Consider the following 22,197-nt stretch of genomic DNA (forward strand, 5'->3'; position numbering starts at 1 on the left):
CTGCATTTAGAAACACACATCATAGATTTCGGTGCTTTGCAGACAGCTGCTCTTACAGCCGCTCTTATAGCTATATAAAACAGCCATTCTGTCAGCAAAAGTCCTGGCAACGGAGCAGCGGTCTATGTGGGATCGTGTTCCCGGGGCTCGGACGCGTAGGTGCGGCGCGGCGCGGTGCGGCGCGGCGCGGGAGGGAAGGCGTCCTCGCAGCAGCAACCCGTGGCCAACACCACGGTGCACGTATGCGTTGTGAGAGGGAAAGAAAAGGAGAAAAACGGCAGGTCTGGGGATTGGGCCTGCCCCCCACAGACCCGACGGCCCATGTGCTCCGGATTCTTGGATGAGACGACGGCGGGTCTGCCCCGGGCCTGTCATCAAAGGCCCTTGACAGTGGGTGATTTAACCCAGAGCCCGTGGCTGCGGTTCAAGATTCTTGCTCGCTGGAGATCAGATTTAAAACCCTCGCTCTCCATAGCGATTACAGCTCAGGATTATACCCTGCCTTTGCCGCTCCGTCCGTCTTGGGGCGGCCGCCCAGGGGCCTGGCTGTCTGGGCCACGGGGTGAGCTGCTTGGAGGTTTCCCTGGGAATTTTTGGGGTCAGGAAATCCCGATTTGCCAAAGCTGCCATTTTCCACCAGAATCTACCAGGTCAGAGGAAGCCGATTGGGAAAGCTTTTCGGTCCGAGGTGGGATTTCTGGGCAGATCCCCCTGGGCAGGAGGGGGAGGGAGGCACGTGGCCAGGCAGCAAATGCCCTGGGAGTGGGGCAGTCGTGCGGTGAGCCCGGCCCCACGCCGCCCCGCAGTCAGCTCCTGGAGCAGCTCCAGCCGGAGAAGTGGAGCAAGGGCTCGTCCACACGGCCGCACGACTGCGCAGCAAGCCTGGTGTGAGCTGGCAGCAGGTCGGGTCGGCTCGTCTGCACTGACTCCCTAAATGAGCATGAAGGAGGCTCCGTCACACGCTGCGCTGAGACAGCGGACATGGTGATGGGGGTCGGCATAGTGTGCAGGGCAGTGGACACTAATGGGCCGGGGGCCCGGGGCTGTGCTATGGAAGCAAAAACCAATAGGACTTGATTGCACAGAGTTAAAAGCACTCTGCAGGGCCGTGAACTGGGAGCTTTGTGCCGAGGAGAGGAGCAGCCAAAAGACAGCGGCGTGGCAGAACGAAGGCTGGCCTGACTGGTGGCCCATCAAGACCATTGACAAGAGGGTCGTTAACACGTGTGGGATGAAGAGTTGAGAAGGGAGCGGGTAGATGACAAGGAGCCGTGAAGTCAAGCGAGTCCCTCGGCGCTGCCTAGGTCGAAATGCTGGTGCCGCGGCCAGGCAGCCGGGTTCAACTTTGGGCGGAGCAGGAATCGCAGGGGGTCTGCGTGCACCGGTACCCCCGGAGCCACCCCTGCGCAGGGGTGCCACCCGTGCCGGGCAGGAGCCCTGACCACCCAGCTCTTGGCTATTTGTCGCCGGGTTTCTCTCTTCCTGCTTTTTCCCGAAAGACTGCAGAGGTCTGGTTTCACCCCGAGGTGGAAGAGGAATTTCTTAAATGTTCGTGGGACAGGAAAAGCATTTTCCTTCCTGCTCCCGCCGTGACATCTTCGCTCTTTGCTGGGGACTGGGCCTGGACCTGTGCGTCCCCGAGAGCTGGGAATGGAAACCGCACCGTGGAGCAATTATCGGGGCCTTGCGCCGCGCTGAGCCTGAGCCGAGCCCAGGCCTCGTGCCTTATCTCAAGCTCCTTGTCAATTCACACTCCACCTTAGAAACCATTACTGACACACGAGCGCTTTGCCAGGCGGGGATTGAAAGCAGATCCCGGCCTGCCCATCGCAGCTCGTCTCTAGCTGGAGGCAGAGCCCCAGGATCATGCTTTCCTTTCACCATCTGAGGATTAAGCCCAATCCTGACTGTTATCCAAACTCGATCCCGTTTGCAGTTTGAACCTCAGGTCCTATGGCTTTTATCTGAGCCCTTTACAGCGCCTGGACCAGCGCCATGCCCCTTGTCTGGTATCAAAAGCATTATATCAATTTGGGTTTCATTCCACAAAACGAGGCTGTCAGCCAGACTCCTTCACAGCTGAATATTGAACCCAGACCTCATGGTTGGCGTCCAAGCCCGGTGCCAGCTGGGAACGGAGCCCATGTCCCTGGCCATCCTCCAAGTTCCTCACTGGCGAGGGATTGACACCGAGCCCCGCCGGCTAGTTGTGCGCGGTGGCATTAAGGGCCGAGTCTGGATGGCAGAGTCGTTATCGTCGCCTCTGGATCGGCAGCGGAGCGGGAAATCTGGGTGAAGAACTTGAACGAGGCGGAGGGTCCGTGATCGGGGTATGTGAGCCGGTCTGGGGCAAGACAACAGCCCCCTTTGGAGTCAGGCCCCCGCATAATCCTTGGGGAAGAGCCCCAGATCTCCCATCTGTCCTCCAGCTGGATATAAAACCCAGGTCTGATTAGTGCCTTGTGCACAGCATCACTTTGCTGGCTGGGAGGATGAAAGCCAAGTTCCTCTGACTTTCACATGCTCTTCGGATGGGCGGGAACTTGAGCCCCGTTGTGGCGCACCGTTAGGCCAGACGAGGCTCTGCCAGAGCATTTCCCATCACAGCGGACCAGCACGACTGCACCTGGCCCGAAGAACCGCTCCCGGGAGCCCCGTCCGCCCAGAGCCAGATTAACACACGGTCGCCAGGCAGGTAGCCACGAGGGTCCGTATTGTAGGAGACCTGGCCACCTCCCTGCTCCTACGCGGGGACCGTGAACATCTCAGGTGAGTTCTGCAACAGATGTCTGTCTGGAGCAGGCGGTCGGCTCTCTCCTGCCAACAGATGTGTCTGGCGCTTTGAAGGCATCTATAAATGGCAAGGTTTTACTGTGTAGCTGCAGAAGGAGAGACAGCACAGAAATAAAACCAGACAGCCTGGATTTTCCCCTCTGGGGTGGACATGCTAGAGCATGAGGACCTAGGATGCATGGGTTACTCAGGAAAACCCTCAGCAAGTCTGCAGATGCCACCAAGCTGGGGGATGTAGCAGATACACAGGAGGGCAGAGCTAGGATTCGGAGCGACCTGGACACACTGGAGGACTGGGCCAAAAGAAACCTCACAAGGTTCAGCAAGGACAAGTGCAAAGTGCTGCACCAAGGAGGGAGCGATCCCCTGCACCGGTGCAGGCTGGGGGTGACGGGCTGGGCAGCAGCTCTGCAGAAAAGGACCTGGGAGGGAAAGGGACAAGAAGCTGGACAGGAGCCAGCAGTGTGCCCTTGTGCCAAGAAGGCGACCGGCATCCTGGGCTGCATTGGTAGGAGCGGTGCCAGCAAATTGAAAGCAGTGATTCTTCCCCTCTATTCAGCACTGGGGAGGCCACATCTGGAGTCCTGTGTCCAGCTGTGGGCCCCCGCTACAGAAAGGATGTGGACACGTTGGAGAGAGTCCCGCGGAGGGGAACGAAAAAAGTCCAGGAGAGGGGAACGGAAATGGTTGTGGGGCTGGGGGACAGGACTGGTGAGGAGAGGCTGAGGGACCTGGGCTGACTGAGTCTGAAAAAGAGAAGACCGAGGGGGATTGAATAGCAGCCTTCACCTCCCTGCCGGGGGGTGCAAAGAGGATGGAGCTGGGCTGGTCTTAGATGACAGGACAAGGAGCAATGGGCACAAGTTGCAGCAAGGGAAGTTGAGGGTGGATATCAGGAAAAGCTTTCTCATGAGGAGGGAAATGAAGCCAACAGTGTGTTGAGTTGTTTCCTGGCTGAGCTTAATGGTGCAATGTCAGACCCGAGCGTCCCGTTTGTGGTTTCAGCCTGGACTTCCCTGTCCTCGGTCTTACGGCGAGTGACTCTGCACAAGCCCCGCAGGCAGGGAGTGGGGCGCTGCAAGGACTGCGATCGTCCCCTGTGCTGACACTTTCTGAGCCGTGTCCCAGCGGCGTGCCGAGCGCTCTTCGTACGCACAAGTTGCTGCCATCCTGCTCCCGAGGGCTTGCGGGAGGCGAACGAGGGATGAAGGAGGGAATGAGTTCAGCGGGCCCTCGAGGCTGGTTTGTAGATCAGTGTCAGCCTACCTGACTGTTCTCCTACCCGTAGAAAAGGGGCTTGCAGCACTCGGCCACCTCTCCTGTCCCATTCATCATTCCTCCTATCATGTCCCATCCGATTCATCTCCTCCCCAGACTTAACGACTCTGACCTTTCCACTCCTGCCCCGGAAAGCCACCTCTTCAGCCTTCTAATAACTTCTGGCAGCGATGTCTGCATCTCGTCTGCCCTGCCCTGCCCTGGCCGGCAGGTATCCACGAGGCAGAGCGCTGCATTTTGTTGCTATGCACATGCTCCTTGCCTCCTCCTTGCCTTCTCGGCACCAGGAGTGGCCTTGAACAGCGCAGCCTGCCCTGCACCCTGCCTTTTCTTGAGACGGGATCACCGAATCGGAGATAACGAGGCCTGGAAGGGAGCTCGGGAGGTCGCATCTAGTCCAGCCTCTCGCTCCAAGCAGGACCAGCCCCAACCACATCATCCCAGCCAAGGCTTTGTCTAGCTGGGTCTTAAACACCTCCAAGGATGGAGACCCCACCACCTCTCTGGGTGTAGCCTGTCCCAGTGCTTCACCACCCCCCTATGGAGAAAGTTTTTCCTAATATCCAACCTCAACTTCCCTTGCTGCAGCTTGAGCCCATTGCTCCTTGTCCTGTCGTCTGCCCCCACTGAGACCAGCCCAGCTCCGTCCTCTTTGCAATCAGCCCTATGTTTGGGGCTTTACAGTCCCCTCTTCCTTTATCTTAAATGTGTCCCCTCCTCTTCCTTGCTGTCGGAGCCCATGAACCAGCAGCAGAAGGGGCCCGAGGGCCTCTGGCGTCAGTGCAAAGCCCCACGTGAGGTCAGTGGTGCAGGGTGAGATCCTTGCTCGGGGTGTCTGTGCTTTGTCCGTTCAATGCCCCCCAAGGCTTGCTCCCCCTCCTCTGGATCTGCCCTTGCCGTAAGAGGGGAGCTGGCTGGGCCAGAGACTGAGGGTCCTTCCTCTCTTTAGGAGCCCAACTCCCCCTGAAATCTCACCCTTCCTGTAGCTCGCTAGTTAGATAACCCGTGAGTCAGAAGGAGATGTCCGCACATGGCAGCTCGTGTTCCAGCCACATCCGAGGCCGCTGGCAGCGCGTACCAGTTCCCTTCCAGGGGCGGGAATGCTTTTCATCACATCCTAGCGCTGGGTTTGTTCTTAGTGGCTGATGCCCAAAACCTGGGAAACAACAGGGACCTCCCAAGCCCCTGCAGCGAGAGCAGGCTCCAAAGAATCGCAGCCATTTGCAGACGCCGTGCACTCGGCAGCCGGCCTCCGGGGACCGCGTGGTGAGTCATTCGCTCGTCTCTCCAAACGCTGATTTGAGCCTGCCGCAGCTTGTGGATGAGCGTCCAAGAAGCGCGGAGAGGAGATGCCGGGACAGCAGACGGCCTGTGCTTCCTTCCAGGCAGGGCTGCGTGTCCCCGACTCCGCGATGCTCCCAGCTCACGTCCCTGGACGACAGTGTCGAGTGCTCCGGAGAAGTCCCAGGACCAAGGGGCAATTGAGAGCAGCTAATTTTTTTAATTCTGGGGCAGATGAGACTTTCCCTTCTTTAAAAGACTCAGGGAAGGTGCTCAAGGAGCGTGTTTTTGGGGCCTCTACATTTCAGCCAGAAGAAGGAGGCACGTACATAAGGAGTCTTCCTCTGCCTAATGCGATCATCACCCCCAGCCCCAAGGGAAAAGGAGAGGACCGTCCCCCAGAGCAATGCAAGCCCTTGAGAGCAGCCTCCTCCTCCCCTGGAGACCCGCGTGGACCCCTCTGACGGTGGTTTCTGAGCACCAGACAAGAGGCAGGACTAGGGACTGGAGGCGGTGAAGGTACTCGGATCTCAGCCCAGCCCCTGCCGCTTGGCCAGCCCTGCAGGAGAAGGGCAAATCCTGCGCATAGACCTGCCCCGAAGAGATGTGACGGGCTGGAAGCTCGATGGATGGCGTCCGCTGAAAGCAGTCGTCCGTCGGAGGCAGACCGGCGTGCTCCAGAGCAGGGGAACAGAAGCCAGACTGACTCACGAAGCTCGGGGAAACCTGTTTCCATCTGGACATCTCCGCAGCAGCTGTGTCCCCGGGCAGTGTGCCTTCCAGCAGAGTCAGACCGTCTGCCAGCCCTGGCGCGATCGGGACTCTCTGGCAGCTCTCTCGTGTAGCGCAGCACCTCTCTCCGGGCCGTCAAGGCAAGACTTGAACGTGTTCGCGCTCCACGGGGTCCTTGCAGAGAGGGCAGAGGAGCAGACACCGTCCTCGCAGAGGTCATCTCAGCCGTGGGACGCCAGCCAGGTGCAGCCGCCTGTAGGGAGGGCGTCCCGTCCCGTCCCATCCCGTCCCGTCCGAAATGGGCAGGCATCTCGGCAGTGCGTGGTGCGCACCTCTCCAAGATGCTGTAGTTTGAAGGAGGTCCCAGCCTGCAGTGCTGTCCCGCGGCCCCGGTGCGGGGAGGGCTCCTGGTACCTACTTCTCAGCTGGAAGGAAGGGCAGGTGCCCACTGCGACGTCCCCACGAGCAGCTGTGTTGGCGGCGGGGCAGCAGGACGACCTAGGCCCTCGGGCAAGGACACAGAGGGCACTAGCTTGGCCCCTGTGAACTCTGCGGGGCACAAATATTGGATTGCACGCGTGCCGAGACAGGCGATCGTACGAATACTGTGTCCAGCTGTGGGCCCCACTGCAGAAAGGATGTGGACACATTGGACAGAGTCCAGCGGAGGGCAACGAAAATGGTTGGGGGTGAGGAGAGGCCAAGGGAACTGGGCTCATTTAATCTGGAGAAGAGAAGAGCGAGGGGGATTGAATAGCAGCCTTCACCTCCCTGCAGGGGGGCTGCACAGAGGCTGGAGCTGGCCTCGAACCATCTCGGACGTTGTCTAGCTACAGATAACCGTGTCCAGCTGGCAGCGTCCCTGCGATGCACAGGACCCGCCTGGTCTCCTGCAGCGACACCGTGCAGCGCACCGGCTCAGCCCACGTGGGGACGAAGCGGAGCCGGGGCAGACGAGGGGCGAAGCCGTTTGTCGCAGCAAAACATGCCGGAGCTGTTATTTTAAGTGAAGAGAGCGGAGCAGAGCGCAGCCGTGCCCTCGAGGCTTGGTAGCGGGCGGTGTGAGAACGCGGAGAGGTCGAACAACCCGGCTCTGCCGGCCCGAGGAGGGATCGCGCCGAGCCGTTCACTCGCATTTGGCTGACCGTGAGCAGCCCCCGAGCCGCAGAGCGGGTCAGACCCGTGCAAACCCGGGAAGTCCCGTCTGGGACGGAGCCTCAGGCCCCAAACCCACGCTGGCATCTGCGCCAGCAGCCCGGTGGGAAGCCCTGGCGTGGCTCCCACGTGCCCTCAGCCGGCCTCGTGGTGGGCTCGACCCTAGCGATGCTGCCGGCGGGGCTGGACGGCCCCGGCCTGCTCCGCGCCTCTCGCTTTGCAGAACGATCTCAGCTTCGTTCTGGGGCTTTGGCAGTCGGCGGGCGCCTTGCCGTTGGGCTAGCTGGAGCCCTGCCTTGGCTTCCATGTCGGTGCTCTCCAAGTTCGGTATTTTTATTATGGATTTTATTATCCTGCATTTGGGTTTTATTCTGGGTTTTTCCCTGCCGTTTTACAGCTCCCCGATCACGTTGGCGTGCACGCGGGGCGGGGGGGTGCCCTGCGAGCAGCACTCCCATTTGTTACGATCCATTCTCTGTGACACCGTCTCTTCCCCAGAGACTCGGCGACCCGGCGAACGCTGCCAGCTGCGCAGAGACGGGCTTCCTGGAGAGCTCGCTGCGTCTGACGAAGAGCGAGCGGTCGAATTGCCCCGAGCGCGAAGTGGGCTTTAGCCAGCAACTAATCCTACTGCGACTCTTCTCTTCCTCGTGGCTCGGGGCGATGCGATCATCCCAGCGCAAGGCAGTAAAACGTTTATAGCACCACACACCAGCTCATCGTTTGCATGTATGCGGAGGTGGGACCTTGCTTCGGATGTTCTTGGTGTACCCATTTCCGAGGTTAGTCTGCGAACATGCACAGATTGCCGATCTAATTTGGCATGGACTTGAGCGTATCAGTAACTTTACCCTCATGAGCAATCTTACTGCAGTCTGCGGCGGGCGTCTGTGTGTGGGAAGACCCTCGCCTGCCGAAGTGCTTGCAGGTTGAGGTCTGCTGTTACAGGAAAACGAGCTTCAGTCAGAATTAGAGAGAAGAGTCCAGGCAGGCAGGGCTGGAGAAGTTGCTTGGGGTGGAGCGGTCAGGCCTGCCCCTAACGCAGCGCTTCCCGACTTGGACAGACTCAGGCAGCCGTCGCTAGACTGGAGGCGCCCTCGGAAAACGCCGCCTCCTAGTTCTCACTTGTTTCCAGACCACGGAGACACGACAGAGCCATCCTTTGGTTGCAGGGAGCTCGAAGACCACAGCAGGCCTGCCTGTCCTTGACGGCGTGGATTCCCCGTTGAAATCCCCGGGTGTAAGGTAGTGAATCGTGGCGGCACGCCTGACAGCGCTCACATCGTGCTGTTGCAGGTGTCACCTAACACTTGGCTTTAGGGAGTGGGTGAAGGCGATTCGCGATGCAGTCGCTCAGGCTGCTCGGGGGGCGGATTTATTGAATACACAAGGAAGTAGCAGAAGCCCAGAAAAAGTCTTGCTTACGCAGCCTTGGTGTTGGAGCAGCCCTGAAAGCTGCTCGGGCTCTGAGGATGCTCTGGGACTCGTGCGTGCCCCGTTGTCGTCTTGGCAGCCGGTCCGGCTGGTGTCTCACCTTTGTACTTTGTCTTTCCACATGTACAGAGAGACCTGTTTTCTGTCTGTGTTTCTGCAGTGCTTTCCACTTCGTCGTACTCGTGCCTGCAGCTCCTGATCAGCTCGCGATTGATCTGCGTGCAGGTAGCTGTAACCATACTACTTTCATACTTGCCATTCTGCTTCGCTGAAACGGCGGGCACCGTGACCTGGCTCGTAGTTGTTTTGTGCGTCAGGCAGCCATCCGGCTAGACCAGGGCAGGCTCGAGGCACCCGGGGTGCCACGGTGCCCGGCGGAGAACCGCTGCCTCTCGGAGCAGCCTGGAAGGTGGAGGGGAAGGAAACTCCAGACACGGAAAGTGTGAGTGACTGATTTCACAGGGGGCAAAAGTGTTAATAAAACTGAGACCCTCTCTTAAAGCTACCCCCGAACACGAGGAAGTTGTCATGGAGGAAAAAGCATCCCTTTTGTGGATGCTGCTGGGCTGTCAGACAGCCCAGCATGGTTTGGGTCGTGAACGCAGTCACTTCTCCATCTCCTGTTGAGCTCGGACACGGGAGAGCTGGGGCAATGCCCGGAAAAGACTGGGAGCCATGCAGGTGCATCTGCGGCATTTGATCTCTGGGATTTCCAGCCTGCAGAGCCTAGAAATCTCTGGAGCACCTGAGAATCCAGACAAAATCCCCGGCACTAAAGCTGCGTTTGTCTGTAGATGAAAAGCAGCTTCTTGTCCCCTGCCGAGCATGCTGACCACGAGCAAAGTCCCTGTGTAAGGCGCTGAAGGAGGAGGCCGCCGGAGAGTCGTCCAAGTGGTTCAGTTTTCGGTGCGGGGAACGCAAGTGAGAGCGGCTGTGGTCCTCATGCTGGTGCGGAGGTATCTTTCTTACGCGGCTGGGAAGCGGTCCAAGAGTATCGTTCTCAGCAGAGCTCTTGCCCGGAGGACTAAAGTAAACAAGTATTAAATAACCGTAGCTGTGTCTGATCTCCTAAGCGCTCACAAAATCGGATAATGTGCCCGGTCCGTGGAATAAATACATTAAATTAATCTAACTCAATTACGAGCCTCACAAAAGTCTCGTACGGTTCAGAAGAGTCTGAGAAAGGGCTCGGGAACCTTCTTCCCTCTCCGCAGAAAAGCCTGGTCCCCGCGCGGGCGATGCGGTTGGCTTAGACGCTGTTTTGGCTTCGTTAAACCACCCAAAATGTTCGCTGAGAAAACCGGTGTCCGCTTCCCTGGCGGGGGGGCGAGGTGCTGCTCTCCCAACCGTGTCCCAGCTCTCGCAGCTCCTTTGTCTCCGCGGTGGACATGCTCGGGTCATTTTTCCTACAAATTGCTGGTTCGAGTTATCTGAACGAAAGCAGAACCCAGCCTCCCTCTCCCCCGCTCGCTAGCATTTCAGACGAAGCCCAGCTGCAGCCCTGAGCATGCATGGCTTTGAACCAAGGTCACGACTGCTGGAAAATCATTGATGGGGCATCTGCCAGGCTCTGCTGGACGTGGGGCTGGCCGGGAGAGCCGGTGCCCTGGTCCAAGGGGACGGAGGATCTCCCTGTGGCAGCGGCAGCGCTGCAGTGAAGAAACGCCTGGAAACAAGGCTCATGGGCTGTTGGTTGCAGCCGTGTCGGTGTGAGGACGCAGGCAGGCGAGTTCTTTGGGTAGATGTGATATCCTTTATTAGACCTACTAAAAAGTTGGAAAAATGGTTCTTTGCAAGCTTTTGGACACAAACAGGCCTCGTCAGGCACAGACGAGCCAGAAACCCCTTCCTGAAGCCCTAGTCCACGTCCCCTTCTCAGCCCTCGCCAGGCTGCCGGCGTCCCCGTAGGTTGGGCCCGCGCGGCAGGCTCCTGCGCACGCTCGTCCCTGGACAGCAAACAGCTTTCGAGGAAGCGGAGCCGGATGATCCACCTGCCCCCGTCTCTCGGGGTCCTCCGGGACGCGCCAGGGGCTTGAACATCCTGTCCCGCAGTCCCAGCCTTGTGGCTACGCAGGGTTACACGTGGCCGCTCCGGGGACACACAGGCCTTGCAAAGGTTTCCAGCAAAACAACTCTTCACTTTAGCTAGCACGAGGTGCAGAGAGGTGCAGGCAAACAGCGGTGGCCTTTGCACCTTCCCGGCGTTCATCTCCCCCGCGTTCCCGACTGTCCTTTGGTTCGTCGGGGGCTCTCGGGTGTCGGGACCCTTCCTCCAGCACGTGGCTTCTCCCTGGGCTGTGGAGTCCCTCCGTCCCTCTCCTCCACCGCCGCCCTTCTCCCGCGCCTGGTCCTGCAGTGACAAGGGAGGCGTAAGAGCCACCGAGGCCGTTCATGATGTGGCAGTTTCATAAAATCAGCCCAGCCTCCTGAGTTGTGCATGGGCGAATTCCTCAAATCGCCACGCTCTCCCCGACCCCGCGGCAATCCCGTTGCAGCCTGATGCACGCCTTGGCTGGGAGCACGCCTTGTTTTTGTCATCAAGGGCTTGATCTTGCACCTCTCGAAGGACGTATACACGCGAGTGCTTCCACCGAGCGCAGGGCGCCTGCCCGCGGGTTTTCCCAAGGTGTCAGGCATGAACGCGTCCCCCACTTCCCTGCTGCCACTAGACGAGGTAAGACGAGCAAGTGTCTCGGCCTGGTGTGTCTTGAATTAGCTCACCCCAGTCCCCTCCAAAGAGTCTTTGGTCCCTCGTTCTAGCAGTTCTGTGTCATACGACCAGGAAACCTCACCAAGACCTTTCGCCGGCCAGGATAAGCATGTATGAGGCATGCAGACCCGCGTGCTTCGCAGCAGAAACCAGACTCCGTCTATCTGGGGCTTGGAAGAAACGTCTATGGGCAGGTTCTTGGCAAATGCTCGGTTGCGGACATTTTCCATCTGCCTCTGAGCCATCTCGCACAGACACTGCCGACAACAGGATGTCTATCTAGACCTGTGGTTCTCGACCTTTTTAAACTCAGGTTACCCCTTGGTGGGCTCCAGACCCCGCTTGGAAAATGCCAGCTCTTGTGTGGAAAAATACCAGAGCGACTCCACAGACCACAACAGGCAGAATGGCTTTGCTTCCCATTTGAAATCTCTGGGTTTGTCTTGTGCCTCCTGTGCAGGTTTGCACCATGACAGTGCGAATATTGCATGGCATGCTGTGGCACCCCTAAAAGGGTCTCGCAGCACCCCAGGGTGCCGGGGCCCCTGGTGGAGAATCACTGATCTAGACACAGGGACCACTGCTCTGATCGTTGCAGGTGGGGCTCTCTCTTGTACCGGTGATGGGGCTGGTCACCGGCTCAACGTTGCCCGGCTCTGTGAGCACAGGGAGCGTGCCCGTACGGCGCCGGCGGTGTTGCCCCTCGGTACTGGGAAGATGTTCTTGGAGGAGAAGGCATCAGCAAAACGCCATCGATCAGCGACGGGGCTGCAGAGTCTGGCCCGTGTGTTCGACGCCTGTGTTATACAAGATGCAAAGCTGCAGTTTTGGCACAGGAAAAATCATTCTACTTTAATTAAACTGGAACCTCTCATAACTTTCCATCCTGGGCAGCAAATTCTGCAGTCACATCTCCTTTATGTTACCAGAAGAGCCATTCAAAGGACCTGACCCAGAGGTTAATGTGCTCCACTAAGTATCCATTATAGAAAACCAGGGCCATCAAACCCCGCAGAGCTCTTCTCTGGAGCAGGTTGGCCTTGGTGGCACAGGAAGGAGGCTGAGCGTCCCTCGTGGCAGTCTTGGCCGTGACAAATGTCTTGTTATCATTTATTTGGGAGTGTATTTGGTAGCCGTGTTGGTCGGAGACAAAAGAAATGCAAAACTCTAGCACCCTTGGTTTATTAGACCAACTAAGAAACCGCAAAAATATATCTCTTTTTCTGCCTGAAAGCTTGCAGAAAAAGCTCATTTTTTGCAATGTCTTAGTTGGTCTAATAACAGGTATCATTTCTGAACCAAGAGTTGTAGCGCTTTGCGTTTCTTGTTGTAATTTATAGCCCACATTGCAGGAGTTGTCACCAGGTCCCAGCCACGGACTCGGACCTGCCAAGCCAAGCGTGGCATGAACGTAGGCTCAAACCAGCTCGTGGCCCCAAAACCTGCCGTCAAAGCACAAGGCAGAGGCAAGAGGTGGAGGCTGACGCAAGCCCAGCGAAGGGCTGGCGTGAAGGGCAGCGCGCGCGGCCGCGGGCACATTTCGTCGGCGTCGGGCAGAGGGGGTTTAAAGGCGGCAGTGACTTTGTAGCTGTCGCCCCCCCATGAGGGGCAGCAGGGGAGGCCCTTGTTGGAAAGTGGGCAGGGGAGGCCAGGAGGGTGAGCAGAGCTGGCAGCGGGGCGGTTGTCTGGTGCAGCAGAGGAGACGCAGTTGCCCAGGCCCAGGGGTGGACGGTGCGCTCGTCCAGAGGCGAGATGATCAGAGCTGGGTCACTTCGCTTTGTGTGGGGACAGGGAAGACCAGGTGCACCCGCAAGATTGAGAATCGGGATCTTTGCAGCATATCTGAGCCCCCCGACAGCAGCGGGACATTGGCGGCGGCGGCCCCCCTGTATCCCAGGGGCAGGGGCGATGCCGGGGGCTGTCAGGGGTGACTGTGTCGTGCTGCTCGGAGCTCAGACACGGGGTTTGTCTGGGCCGGTTTGCACAGGGCTGCGCCCCTTGCCGGTCCCTGCCAGCCCCAGGATGCTCTGAGAAGGGCCGGGCCGGGCCGGGGGCGCAGCACAGGCAGGCGGGCAGGGGTCTTCCAGGCTCTGCTGGGCTGTGGGAGGGCTCCAGGGACTGGCTGCGCGGCTGGCCCAGCTGCCCGCGGGGAAAGACCCCATGCCAGACCCCACCTTTGTGCTCTGACCAGCTCCAGACGCTGCTGCGGGGAAGCTGCGCCTGCTTCCACTTAGGCCAGAGCGATGCCCTGCAGCCCTGGGCCCCGCGCCCCAGTGCAGGGCATGCGCGCATCCCTCTGCCGCGGTCCAGCTTGGAGAGCCAGACTCCGCCAGCCCCGGTGTGCGGGACCAGGCTCCGCACTGCACCGCTCTCCCCCTGCATCGGCTGCAGCTCCACGGGGCAGGAGAGCATTGCCCCAGTGCTGGGCCCTGGGCCCCAGTGCCTGGGAGCCCCAAAGAGACGTTCCTGTGCGGTGCTGGCAGGGAGGACAGAGACGGCTGTGCCATGCCAGCCCTGCCAGGGTCCAGGGAAGAAGCCAGCCCAGGTCCTGGAGGGTGGACGCGCAGGGCGCTGTGGGCAGGGAGGCGGCAGGGGCTGCAGTAGTGCAAGCAGCAGGCTCCGGCTCGGGTCTGCCCCTGGCAATGGGCTCTGTGCCGTCCCGGGCTGGGGGAGCCGTTGGTGCCGGGGGCAGGCTGGAGTGGTGAGCACCGCAAAGGACATCCCAGCATGGCCCTCACCATCCGGACGTGCGCGGAGCCCCAGAGGCCTGCCCTCTGCTCCCCGTGTCTGGCAAAGAGCTGTGGCAGGCGTGGGGGCTGCATCATGGAGGAGAGGGCACGGGCAGGCTGCGCCGCCCCTTTCTCCAGTGTGCTGGGAGAGACGTCCAGCTCCAGCCCGTGGTGAGGAATCTAGCACAGCCTTGGAGGTAATGCCATTTCCATGGAGTCATAGAAAATTGGGGTTGAAAGGGACCTCAGGGGGTCACATCTGGTCCAGCCCCCTGCTCCAAGCAGGACCAGTCTCAGCTACATCATCCCAGCCAGGGCTTTGTCTAGCCAGGTCTTAAACACCTCCAAGGATGGAGACTCCCCCACCTCTGGGGAGCCTGTCCCAGTGCTTTACTGCCCTCCTGGTGAGAGTTTTTCCCAATATCCAACCTCAACTTCCCTTGCTGCAACGTGAGCCCATTGCTCCTTGTCCTGTCGTCTGAGACCAGCCCAGCTCCATCCTCTTTGCAGCCCCCCTGCAGGGAGGTGAAGGCTGCTATTCAATCCCCCTCGGTCTTCTCTTCTCCTGACTCAATCAGCCCAGGTCCCCCAGCCTCTCCTCACCAGTCCTGTGCCCCAGCCCACAACCATTTCCTTGCCCTCCGCTGGACTCTCTCCAACGTGTCCACATCCTTTCTGTCGTGGGGCCCACAGCTGGACACAGGACTCCAGATGTGGCCTCCCCGGTGCTGAATAGAGGGGAAGGATAAATACCCTCGATCTGCTGGCACCGCTTCTACCCATGCAGCCCGGGATGCCGGTCGCCTTCCTGGCACCAAGGGCACACTGGTTGCAGGTGCCGCAGGACAGCGTGTATTGCCCCTGTGGAGGGCAGAGCCTGAGGGCAGGAGTAGGGGGGCAGCCGGCTCCCCACAGAGGGGCAGGGACACCTGTCCTCCGAGTTACAACCTGGGTTTTGTTTCTTCCCAGCCAGGTCTCTAGACAAACTCTATAACTTTGCGGACTGCTCTGGCCTTCACCTGATCTTTGCACTGAACGCCCTGCGCCGCAACCCCAACAACTCCTGGAACAGCTCCAACGCGCTCAGCCTGCTCAAGTACAGCGCCGGCAAGAAGTACAACATCTCCTGGGAGCTGGGCAACGGTGAGTGCCCCGAGCCAGGTCCGCCGGGATGGACCTCCCCGGTGGGAGAGCCCCCTCGAGCCGGAGAGGGGCTCTGAACACACGTGGTGGCATCCCAGTCAAACGCCCCGTCTGCTGGCACCGGGCACCCAGGGCATGCCGACCAGCTGCCCTCCGGCTGCGAGGGAAAAGGGCCAAGCACAAGACCCAGGGGCAGGGGACACAGGGAGTCTGTGATGGGAAAAGCCCTCTATGAGAGGATCTGAGTGGCAAGCATCATGCGCGCGTGTGTTTTCCCAGAGCCCAACAACTACCGGACTCTGATGGGGCGTTCGGTGAACGGGAGCCAGCTGGGGAAGGACTACGTCCAGCTGAGGAGCCTGCTGCAGCTGATCCGCACCTACTCCAGAGCCAGCCTCTACGGACCCAACATCGGGAGGCCCAGGAAGAACGTCATCGCTCTCCTGGAAGGGTAAGTGGTGCCGCGTGGGCCTGGCGACATCCGGGGACGGGGAGTCTCTCCTGGCCGAGGCTGATGGAGGCCAAACAGACCCCTGTGGGGAACCAGGGAGTCTCTGGCTGGGAGAGCCTGGCCCGCGGTGCCCACAATGGCTACCGCTCCTAAGGGCCCCGGCAGCCCCTCGCTGCTGGTTGCAGATGTGTCCAGCTGTGCCCTGTGGGCTTTGTGTTCATGTTGCTGCCTGCACCTTCCCCTGGGACAGCGAGCGCTCCAGACAGGGGCCCGTCTCCCGGTGTGTTTGCATGGGGCCTGGCACCGGTGCCCCATCCCAGACCCCAGCGAGACGACCGTGGTCGTGGCTAGGACAGGTGAGGGGGAGCGCGTGCGTCTCACTGCCGAGGGGAAGGCAGAGGCACGTGGCTCCGAGAAGCCGCTTCCTGTTTCTTGTTGGGGGACTGGGCTCCCTCGGGCAGTTCGGTCGGCGTGGGGGCATAGGGGTGCGGGCAGCGTCTGTGGTGCTGTGATGGACTTTAGGGCTTTGCTGTTCAAGAGCTTCCCGGCTGCGTCCATAGGACAGGCTGCGTGGACAGAGCCGAGGATGGTCTTCTGCACGGTCGTTATCACAGTCGTTGCACTTAACGATCTCGCTCAATTGAGGGAAATTCCCACTTCTGAAGCAGGGGTCAGGGCTCAGGGCATGCCCCCACATCCCCAGCTGTGGGCTCATCTGTCACACAGCTGTTCGATCCCTGCTAATGGCACCGCTGGGCTCTGACACAACACAGGACGTCACACCTGGACCTGCCCCAGGGCAAGCAGGGGAGATGCTGCAGAGAGCCCAGGCAGAGCCGTGCCCCCGCTGCGGAGGAAGGTAAACTCCCCCAGTCCGGACCAGTCTGACCAGAGGGAAAATCCCTTCTTGCCCCTGAATCTGGAGTCAGGAGCGGTCAGAGAGGAGAGAGCTGCAATAGCCCGTGCAGGGAGCCGTGGCCGTGGCCGTGGCAGATGCGAACAGGCGACGTGGGGTGTGGGCGAGAGGCGCGGAGCCGGCCCGCGCAGGATTGCTGTGCAGCAGCGCGGGGTCCCTGCGGAGCGCTAACCGGGGCGGGAGCGGGCTCTGCTGGGAGCGGCGCTGGGGCTCGTGCTTGCTAACATCTGTGCGAATGATCTGGCAGAGACAGTAAGCAGCACACTAACGCGGCCCCCGGCGGGCCCGGCGGAGAGCGAGGGCCAGGTTCTCAGCCCTGCCGCAGCAGCTCCAAGGGGCCGTAAAGCCGCCTGAGCCGGCCCCGGGGGGGGTCCCTCTGAGACGGGAGGGGGCCGAGGCAGCCAGGTGCAATGAAAAGTCGTCTTGAGGCTGCTCTATGTTGCAGGAGGAGCTGCGCTGCCTCGGAGCCAGGCCCAGGACAGAGGCACCAGCGTGGGGGTGCTTTCCCCCTCCGACTGGGATGCTGGCCGGCTGGGAGCCGCGAGGAGGGGGTCAGCAGTGGACAGGGGGCTGTCCAGCTGGGTGAGGGAGAGCTGCTTGGTGACCGATGGGGCAGGAAGCTGATGGGCTCGTGCCTTCCTCTGCCCAGGACATGGTAGAGCAGTGAACCTGGGGGCAGCAGCTTGTGCCCGTAACCTGGAAAGCGCCTGGTGGCAGCGCCCGGGAGCTGTGTGCTGCTGGAGACAGGGCAGCCGTGCAGCCAGGCCACCGCTTGCACCGCACGCCCTGCGCTGCCGGACGGCTCCTCGCCGCCGCAGCCGCCTTGTGCTGCAGGCAAGGAAGTGGAGGCAGAGGCGACAAGACCTGCAAAGGCCCCGCGAGGCCTCAGTGTTACCCTGGCAAGTTCGTCCCCAGCTCCCCCTCCGAGTGGGGAAGCCTGGCGGGGACGGGCTGCGGGGAGGCTGCCTGGATGCAGACGTGTGAGCGCGCAGGTGCAAGGGGGAATTTCTGCAGGCGGGTTTGATGAGGTGTTAATTAGCCCATTCATGCAGCTGAGCGGTTGGAGAGCCGACCATGGTAGCTACCTACTGCGCGGGGGGACGGGAATCCCAGGACTGCGCGGAGCTGTTTGCTTGGGAATTTGCAGCGATCCTAGCTGCAGAGCAGGAGCTGGCAGTGGAGTCGCACGTGGCTGCAGTCCACAGTCAAGGCAAGAAGAGCAGGAACACGAGGGAAGCCCGTGAGGACAGAGACCCGCCGGATCCATCACAGCCGGCTGGCCTCCGTGACCACGGGTGAACGTGGGCATCGCCTCTGCTTCAGCCATGCCGGGGCCCGCCAGCCAGCACTCCAGGAGACGGCGACCTTGACCTGGCTCTAGGATCAGGTGCTCCGGAGCCACCTGGGGTCATTAATGGTGGCAATTCCCCACTCCACCACCCACCCCTGGCTCCTGATCTCGCTGCCCGGCTCGGGGAGCTGTGTGCGTCATTGCAAGGCGAGCAGCTGGAGCACGCCTGAGCCAAGGGTGTGGGGTCAGGGGCCAGGAGCCCGGCAGAGGGACCGTCCCCATGGGGCCGGCCCGGCCAGCAGTGACCATGAGGACAGGCACCTGGGGAGGCCGCAGGGCTTGCAGGGCTGCGGGGTCTGTTCAGCTACTGTGGAAATCGGAGCTCCTTTGTTAAACCTGGAGGTTTTACAGCCCTGTGCTCTGGGCGTGTAATTGCTACAGGGAACTCAGCACATGTGTCAGCCATTTACTGCTGCTTTAATGACCCCAGATTCCAGCCCTGCCAGGAAGGTGCTGAGGAAGGTGTGAAAGGCTTTGTGTGCTTTGCTGAAACCCTGGTGCCCCCGGGGAGGGCCAGGCTCCCACCCCAGGGCCCAGGCGGGGGAGAAGGGACAGGCTATGGCTGTGGAGGCACTGGCCGGCAGCTGGGGGTCCCGGCGTCAGCCTGGCACAGGCCAGGAAAGCAGCGGCTCGCAGCCCCCGCTGACTCTGGGCTCCAGAGAAAGGCAGGAAAGGTGATATCGCTGCGGGGGAGTCCCCAGGTGCCCGCGTGGCCATGGACAGAGCGCATGCAATAGAAGTTGGCATCAGGGAGCAGGCGCAGCAGGAGCTCAGGCTCCAGGGGCTGTGATGGCAAAGACTCTGCAAAGGAGCAATTCGGGCGCTTGCAACTGGTGCTAGCAAGGGAGCTGGAGATGCACCCTGGTGAGACAATCCAGCGTTACCGGAGTCACTCGTAACGTGTCCAAGTGCCCTGAAACGGGGGGGGCTTTGCACGAGGAGTGTGTTACCATCGCCGGCAGCAGCCAGCTTAGGGAGAGCACAAAGGGCCGGAGAGCGGCCTCGGGTCTGAGCAGAGAGATGGGGCAGGAGTTTCATGCGTGCTGGCTATCAGCGGCAGGGTCGCCCTGGGAAGCAGCCGCTCCCTCAGGTCGGTAGGAGTGTCTGGAAGACGCGTTCGCCGGACGCAAGTCGAGGGGCTCGGCGCAAGGGTCAGCGGGAAGCGCTTTGGTCTGTGTTTGGCAGGGGTCAAGAGGGGAAATCGAATGGCTCTTTTGTGGTCTCAAAGCACATGGCTCTATTAAGTAGCTGCTGACAGGTGAAGAAACAATCCCTAGCTAAAGACCCATTTAGAAGAAGAAATCATCCCCCGACTGGGCTGCGTTAAGTATGTTTTAAACGGGGACTGTGGGTTCGTATCTCGTTACCTGGACTTGCTTTTGTGGCCCTTTTAGCTCTTAGGGGTGTACTGCACCTTTGCTTTTCTCTCCTGGCAGTGCCACAGCCCATTGCTCTCTCCTTGCGCTCTGCTTCCTGCACCTCCTCTCATTGCAGCTGATGGAGTGAACTTGGGTTCGCAAAACCTTGCGCTCTCTTTCTCTCCATATGTAACCGTTCGTAGTTAGTCTGTAAAGGTGCATCTCTGCCCTGCCTTAAGGAAACCAGGGCCTTCCATGAAACCAAGTTTGTTCTGTCTAAGACTAGTTGTGTGCTTACGGCCACACGTGTGCTGCCGGTGGTCTCGACCCCAGCCTCATCTCCAGGAGTCGTGTGTGGACGTGGGAGTCAGCTTCCAGCTTGCAAAAGCCTCAGTTTCCAGCCCTGGGGTTGCAGAGAGAAGCCTGGAAAAGCTCGACTCTCCCAGGCTGGAAGCCACGCAGCCTTGCTGTGACCCCTCGTGGGCTTGGACGTCCCGAGGCCTGGCTGCGCTGAGTTACAGGTGAGTGCGGGCACCGACAAGGCCCTTAGGAGGAGCGGGCATCGCTGACTGTGGAGTGACCTGATGAAAGCGAGCAATAGTGCTGATTCCAAACCTGACCGCCAGTAGCTGAACCACTGCAGAATAACAGTTCGAACTCACTGGGAGGAAGCGCGGCGAGCTGCGGGCGCCTGGACTTGGCAAGGAGAGGATTCAAAATAGACATCTCGACTGATAAAACCAGGCGGTACGTGACTAGGGCGCGGAGGGCACAACTGCAGCTGCTGCAAGACTCGCCTCTTGTAGCGACCGAGGGAGCGCGGCCGCCCGTCATGAGTTCCTACCGTGGTTTCTGGCCAGTCCTGCTGAGCAGCCCAGCTCCAGCACAGCCTTAAGAGACCGTAAAAAAGGGAAGCTGAGGTTGGATATGAGGGAAAACTTTCTCACCGTGGGGGTGAAGCACTGGGACAGGCTCCCCAGAGCGGTGGTGCAGTCTCCATCCTCGGAGGTGTTTAAGGCCCAGGTAGACAAAGCCTGGGCTGGGATGATGCAGTTGGGGCTGGTCCTGCTCTGAGCGGGGGTTGGATGGATGTGACCTCCCAAGGTCTCTTCCCACACACATTTTCTGTGATTCTGTGATCAACCTCTCTGAGCCTTCACTGCCGTGCACGAATTGAGTGGCTGTATGTGCAATGCACCCGGCCCTGGGGGGACACAGGAACACACCCGCGTGCCTCCGCAGCACCAGCCCAGCACGTGCCCACACACCCCTGGCGACCCCTTGCCCTGGGAGGAAATCCTTCCTTGGGAATCTGGCCTCAGACGTGCACTGCACGAACCCAGCCTGGGCCAGGGCTAACGAACGCATCGTCTCTGAGCCGCTGCAGGCGTGCAGCTGCTCACCTGGAGATCATGCACAGGTGAGCTGTGGCCCACTGGCCTCTCTCTGCCCCAGGCTGTCGGCACCGTGGACCTCACCGGTGCCACAGATCTCCAGCCTGGAGCCGTCTTTCTGGCTTTGCAAGCGCATGAGTTCCCCACTGAGCTGTGAGCTGCCATCCTCCGGCACTCGCTGCGACTATCCCAGCGGGTCTAATGTGGGCTCTGACCCTGCAGTTCTCCTCCCCCCAGGAGCTCTCGGTATTATCCAGTATCATCTGTCTGGAGCGAAGCATCCTAAAGGAAAGCACGTCTGAAAAGAGGGAAGCAGACAACAGGCATGTGCATGTCCAGCCATCCCTTGGCTCACAAGCCAGCCCCCATCATTCATCTCTCCAACTTTGGCTTTGGAGAGTTGCTCTTCATATCTCAGCTCCTCTTATCACTCCCTTTGCCAGGCATCGAGCCCCCTTATCACTGTTTACAGCTGTTCCCTCCGAGATCCCGGCTTCGGTGTAGCAGGTTTGCGACTTGGAGACAGAAGCCGCTGCACTCCGGGTTACCCCTTGCCTTTCAGGGGTGCACCTGAATGCCCTGATCCGGGGAGCCGTTGTGTGGATGGCCTGCTCAATTAAACTTTCATAGATGCAAAATAAACGTCCCGCTCCCCCAGGATAAATGATGCGGTCTGTCTGATTTCTCAGCAGCTCCGCAGCTCTCAAACTGGTGCGGTTTGGAGCATGCAGCTATCCGGACGTGCCAGTATCAGCTTGTGCATCGCGGTATGGATTTAGCTGTCAGCTCTGACCTCCCCGCGCTGGACACGAGTTGCTGATAACTGATCTCCATCCTCCTGCAGCAGCATTTTTGTGACAGGAGTGACGTCCAGGGATTGGTTAGGCTATCTGCAGCTGCATACAGCCTCTGTCAGACCCGGGGAGCAAATAGCAGGCTCGTCGTGCTTGTGCTCAGTAGCAGCACACGAAAGGATGGTGCTCGGGGCTGCTCCTGCTCCCTTCTGCGTGTTTGTAGTGGTGTCGGTTTATCTGTGTAGCACTGAGGACAGGTTGGTATTTAAAAGGTTTGAGAGCGTGAGTGTAGCAGTGTCCAACCGGTACAGTTATGGTGGCAGAGGCATGTCCCTTTGCTGCGAGAGCTTATTTCATTCAGCGCCGTGAAAGTCTGCCCTCCTGGTCCCCTTACGAGCCTCTGCTGCTCGCCTTGCGCACGTGCTGCACGGGGACTCGGTGGCGTCGGGCGCTGCCATCTGCATGGAGCGAGCTGTGGTCCCTCGCACCGCGCAGGAGCCAGCCCTGCAGCGCAACGGGTCGCGCTCCAGCCTGCGGCTTCGGGGGCAGAGCAGGACTTCCCCTGCGTCGCTGCTCCGGGGGCAGGACCTGGGAGGGCTTTTGCATAGGCACCCAGGGAGCAAAGGGAGGGAGATGGGTGGGAGCCGAGGGCAGCGAGACGGGCTGGGTGGACGATTC

At 60.1% G+C, this 22,197-nt stretch overlaps 1 protein-coding gene across 1 annotated transcript in view; it reads left to right on the top strand.

Annotated features, from left to right (window-relative positions):
* HPSE2 (heparanase 2 (inactive)) overlaps positions 1-22,197 on the top strand; it is a 118,300-nt gene that overhangs the window by 74,105 nt on the left and 21,998 nt on the right. The window contains exons 3-4 of the mRNA XM_006033733.2: positions 15,082-15,255; positions 15,535-15,706. Coding sequence (XP_006033795.1) covers positions 15,082-15,255; positions 15,535-15,706 — 346 coding nt within the window. The remainder of the gene's footprint in view (positions 1-15,081; positions 15,256-15,534; positions 15,707-22,197) is intronic.

Source organism: Alligator sinensis, unplaced genomic scaffold (genome assembly GCF_000455745.1).
Source record: "Alligator sinensis unplaced genomic scaffold, ASM45574v1 scaffold859_1, whole genome shotgun sequence".
In the NCBI taxonomy this organism is placed as follows: Eukaryota; Metazoa; Chordata; order Crocodylia; family Alligatoridae; genus Alligator; species Alligator sinensis.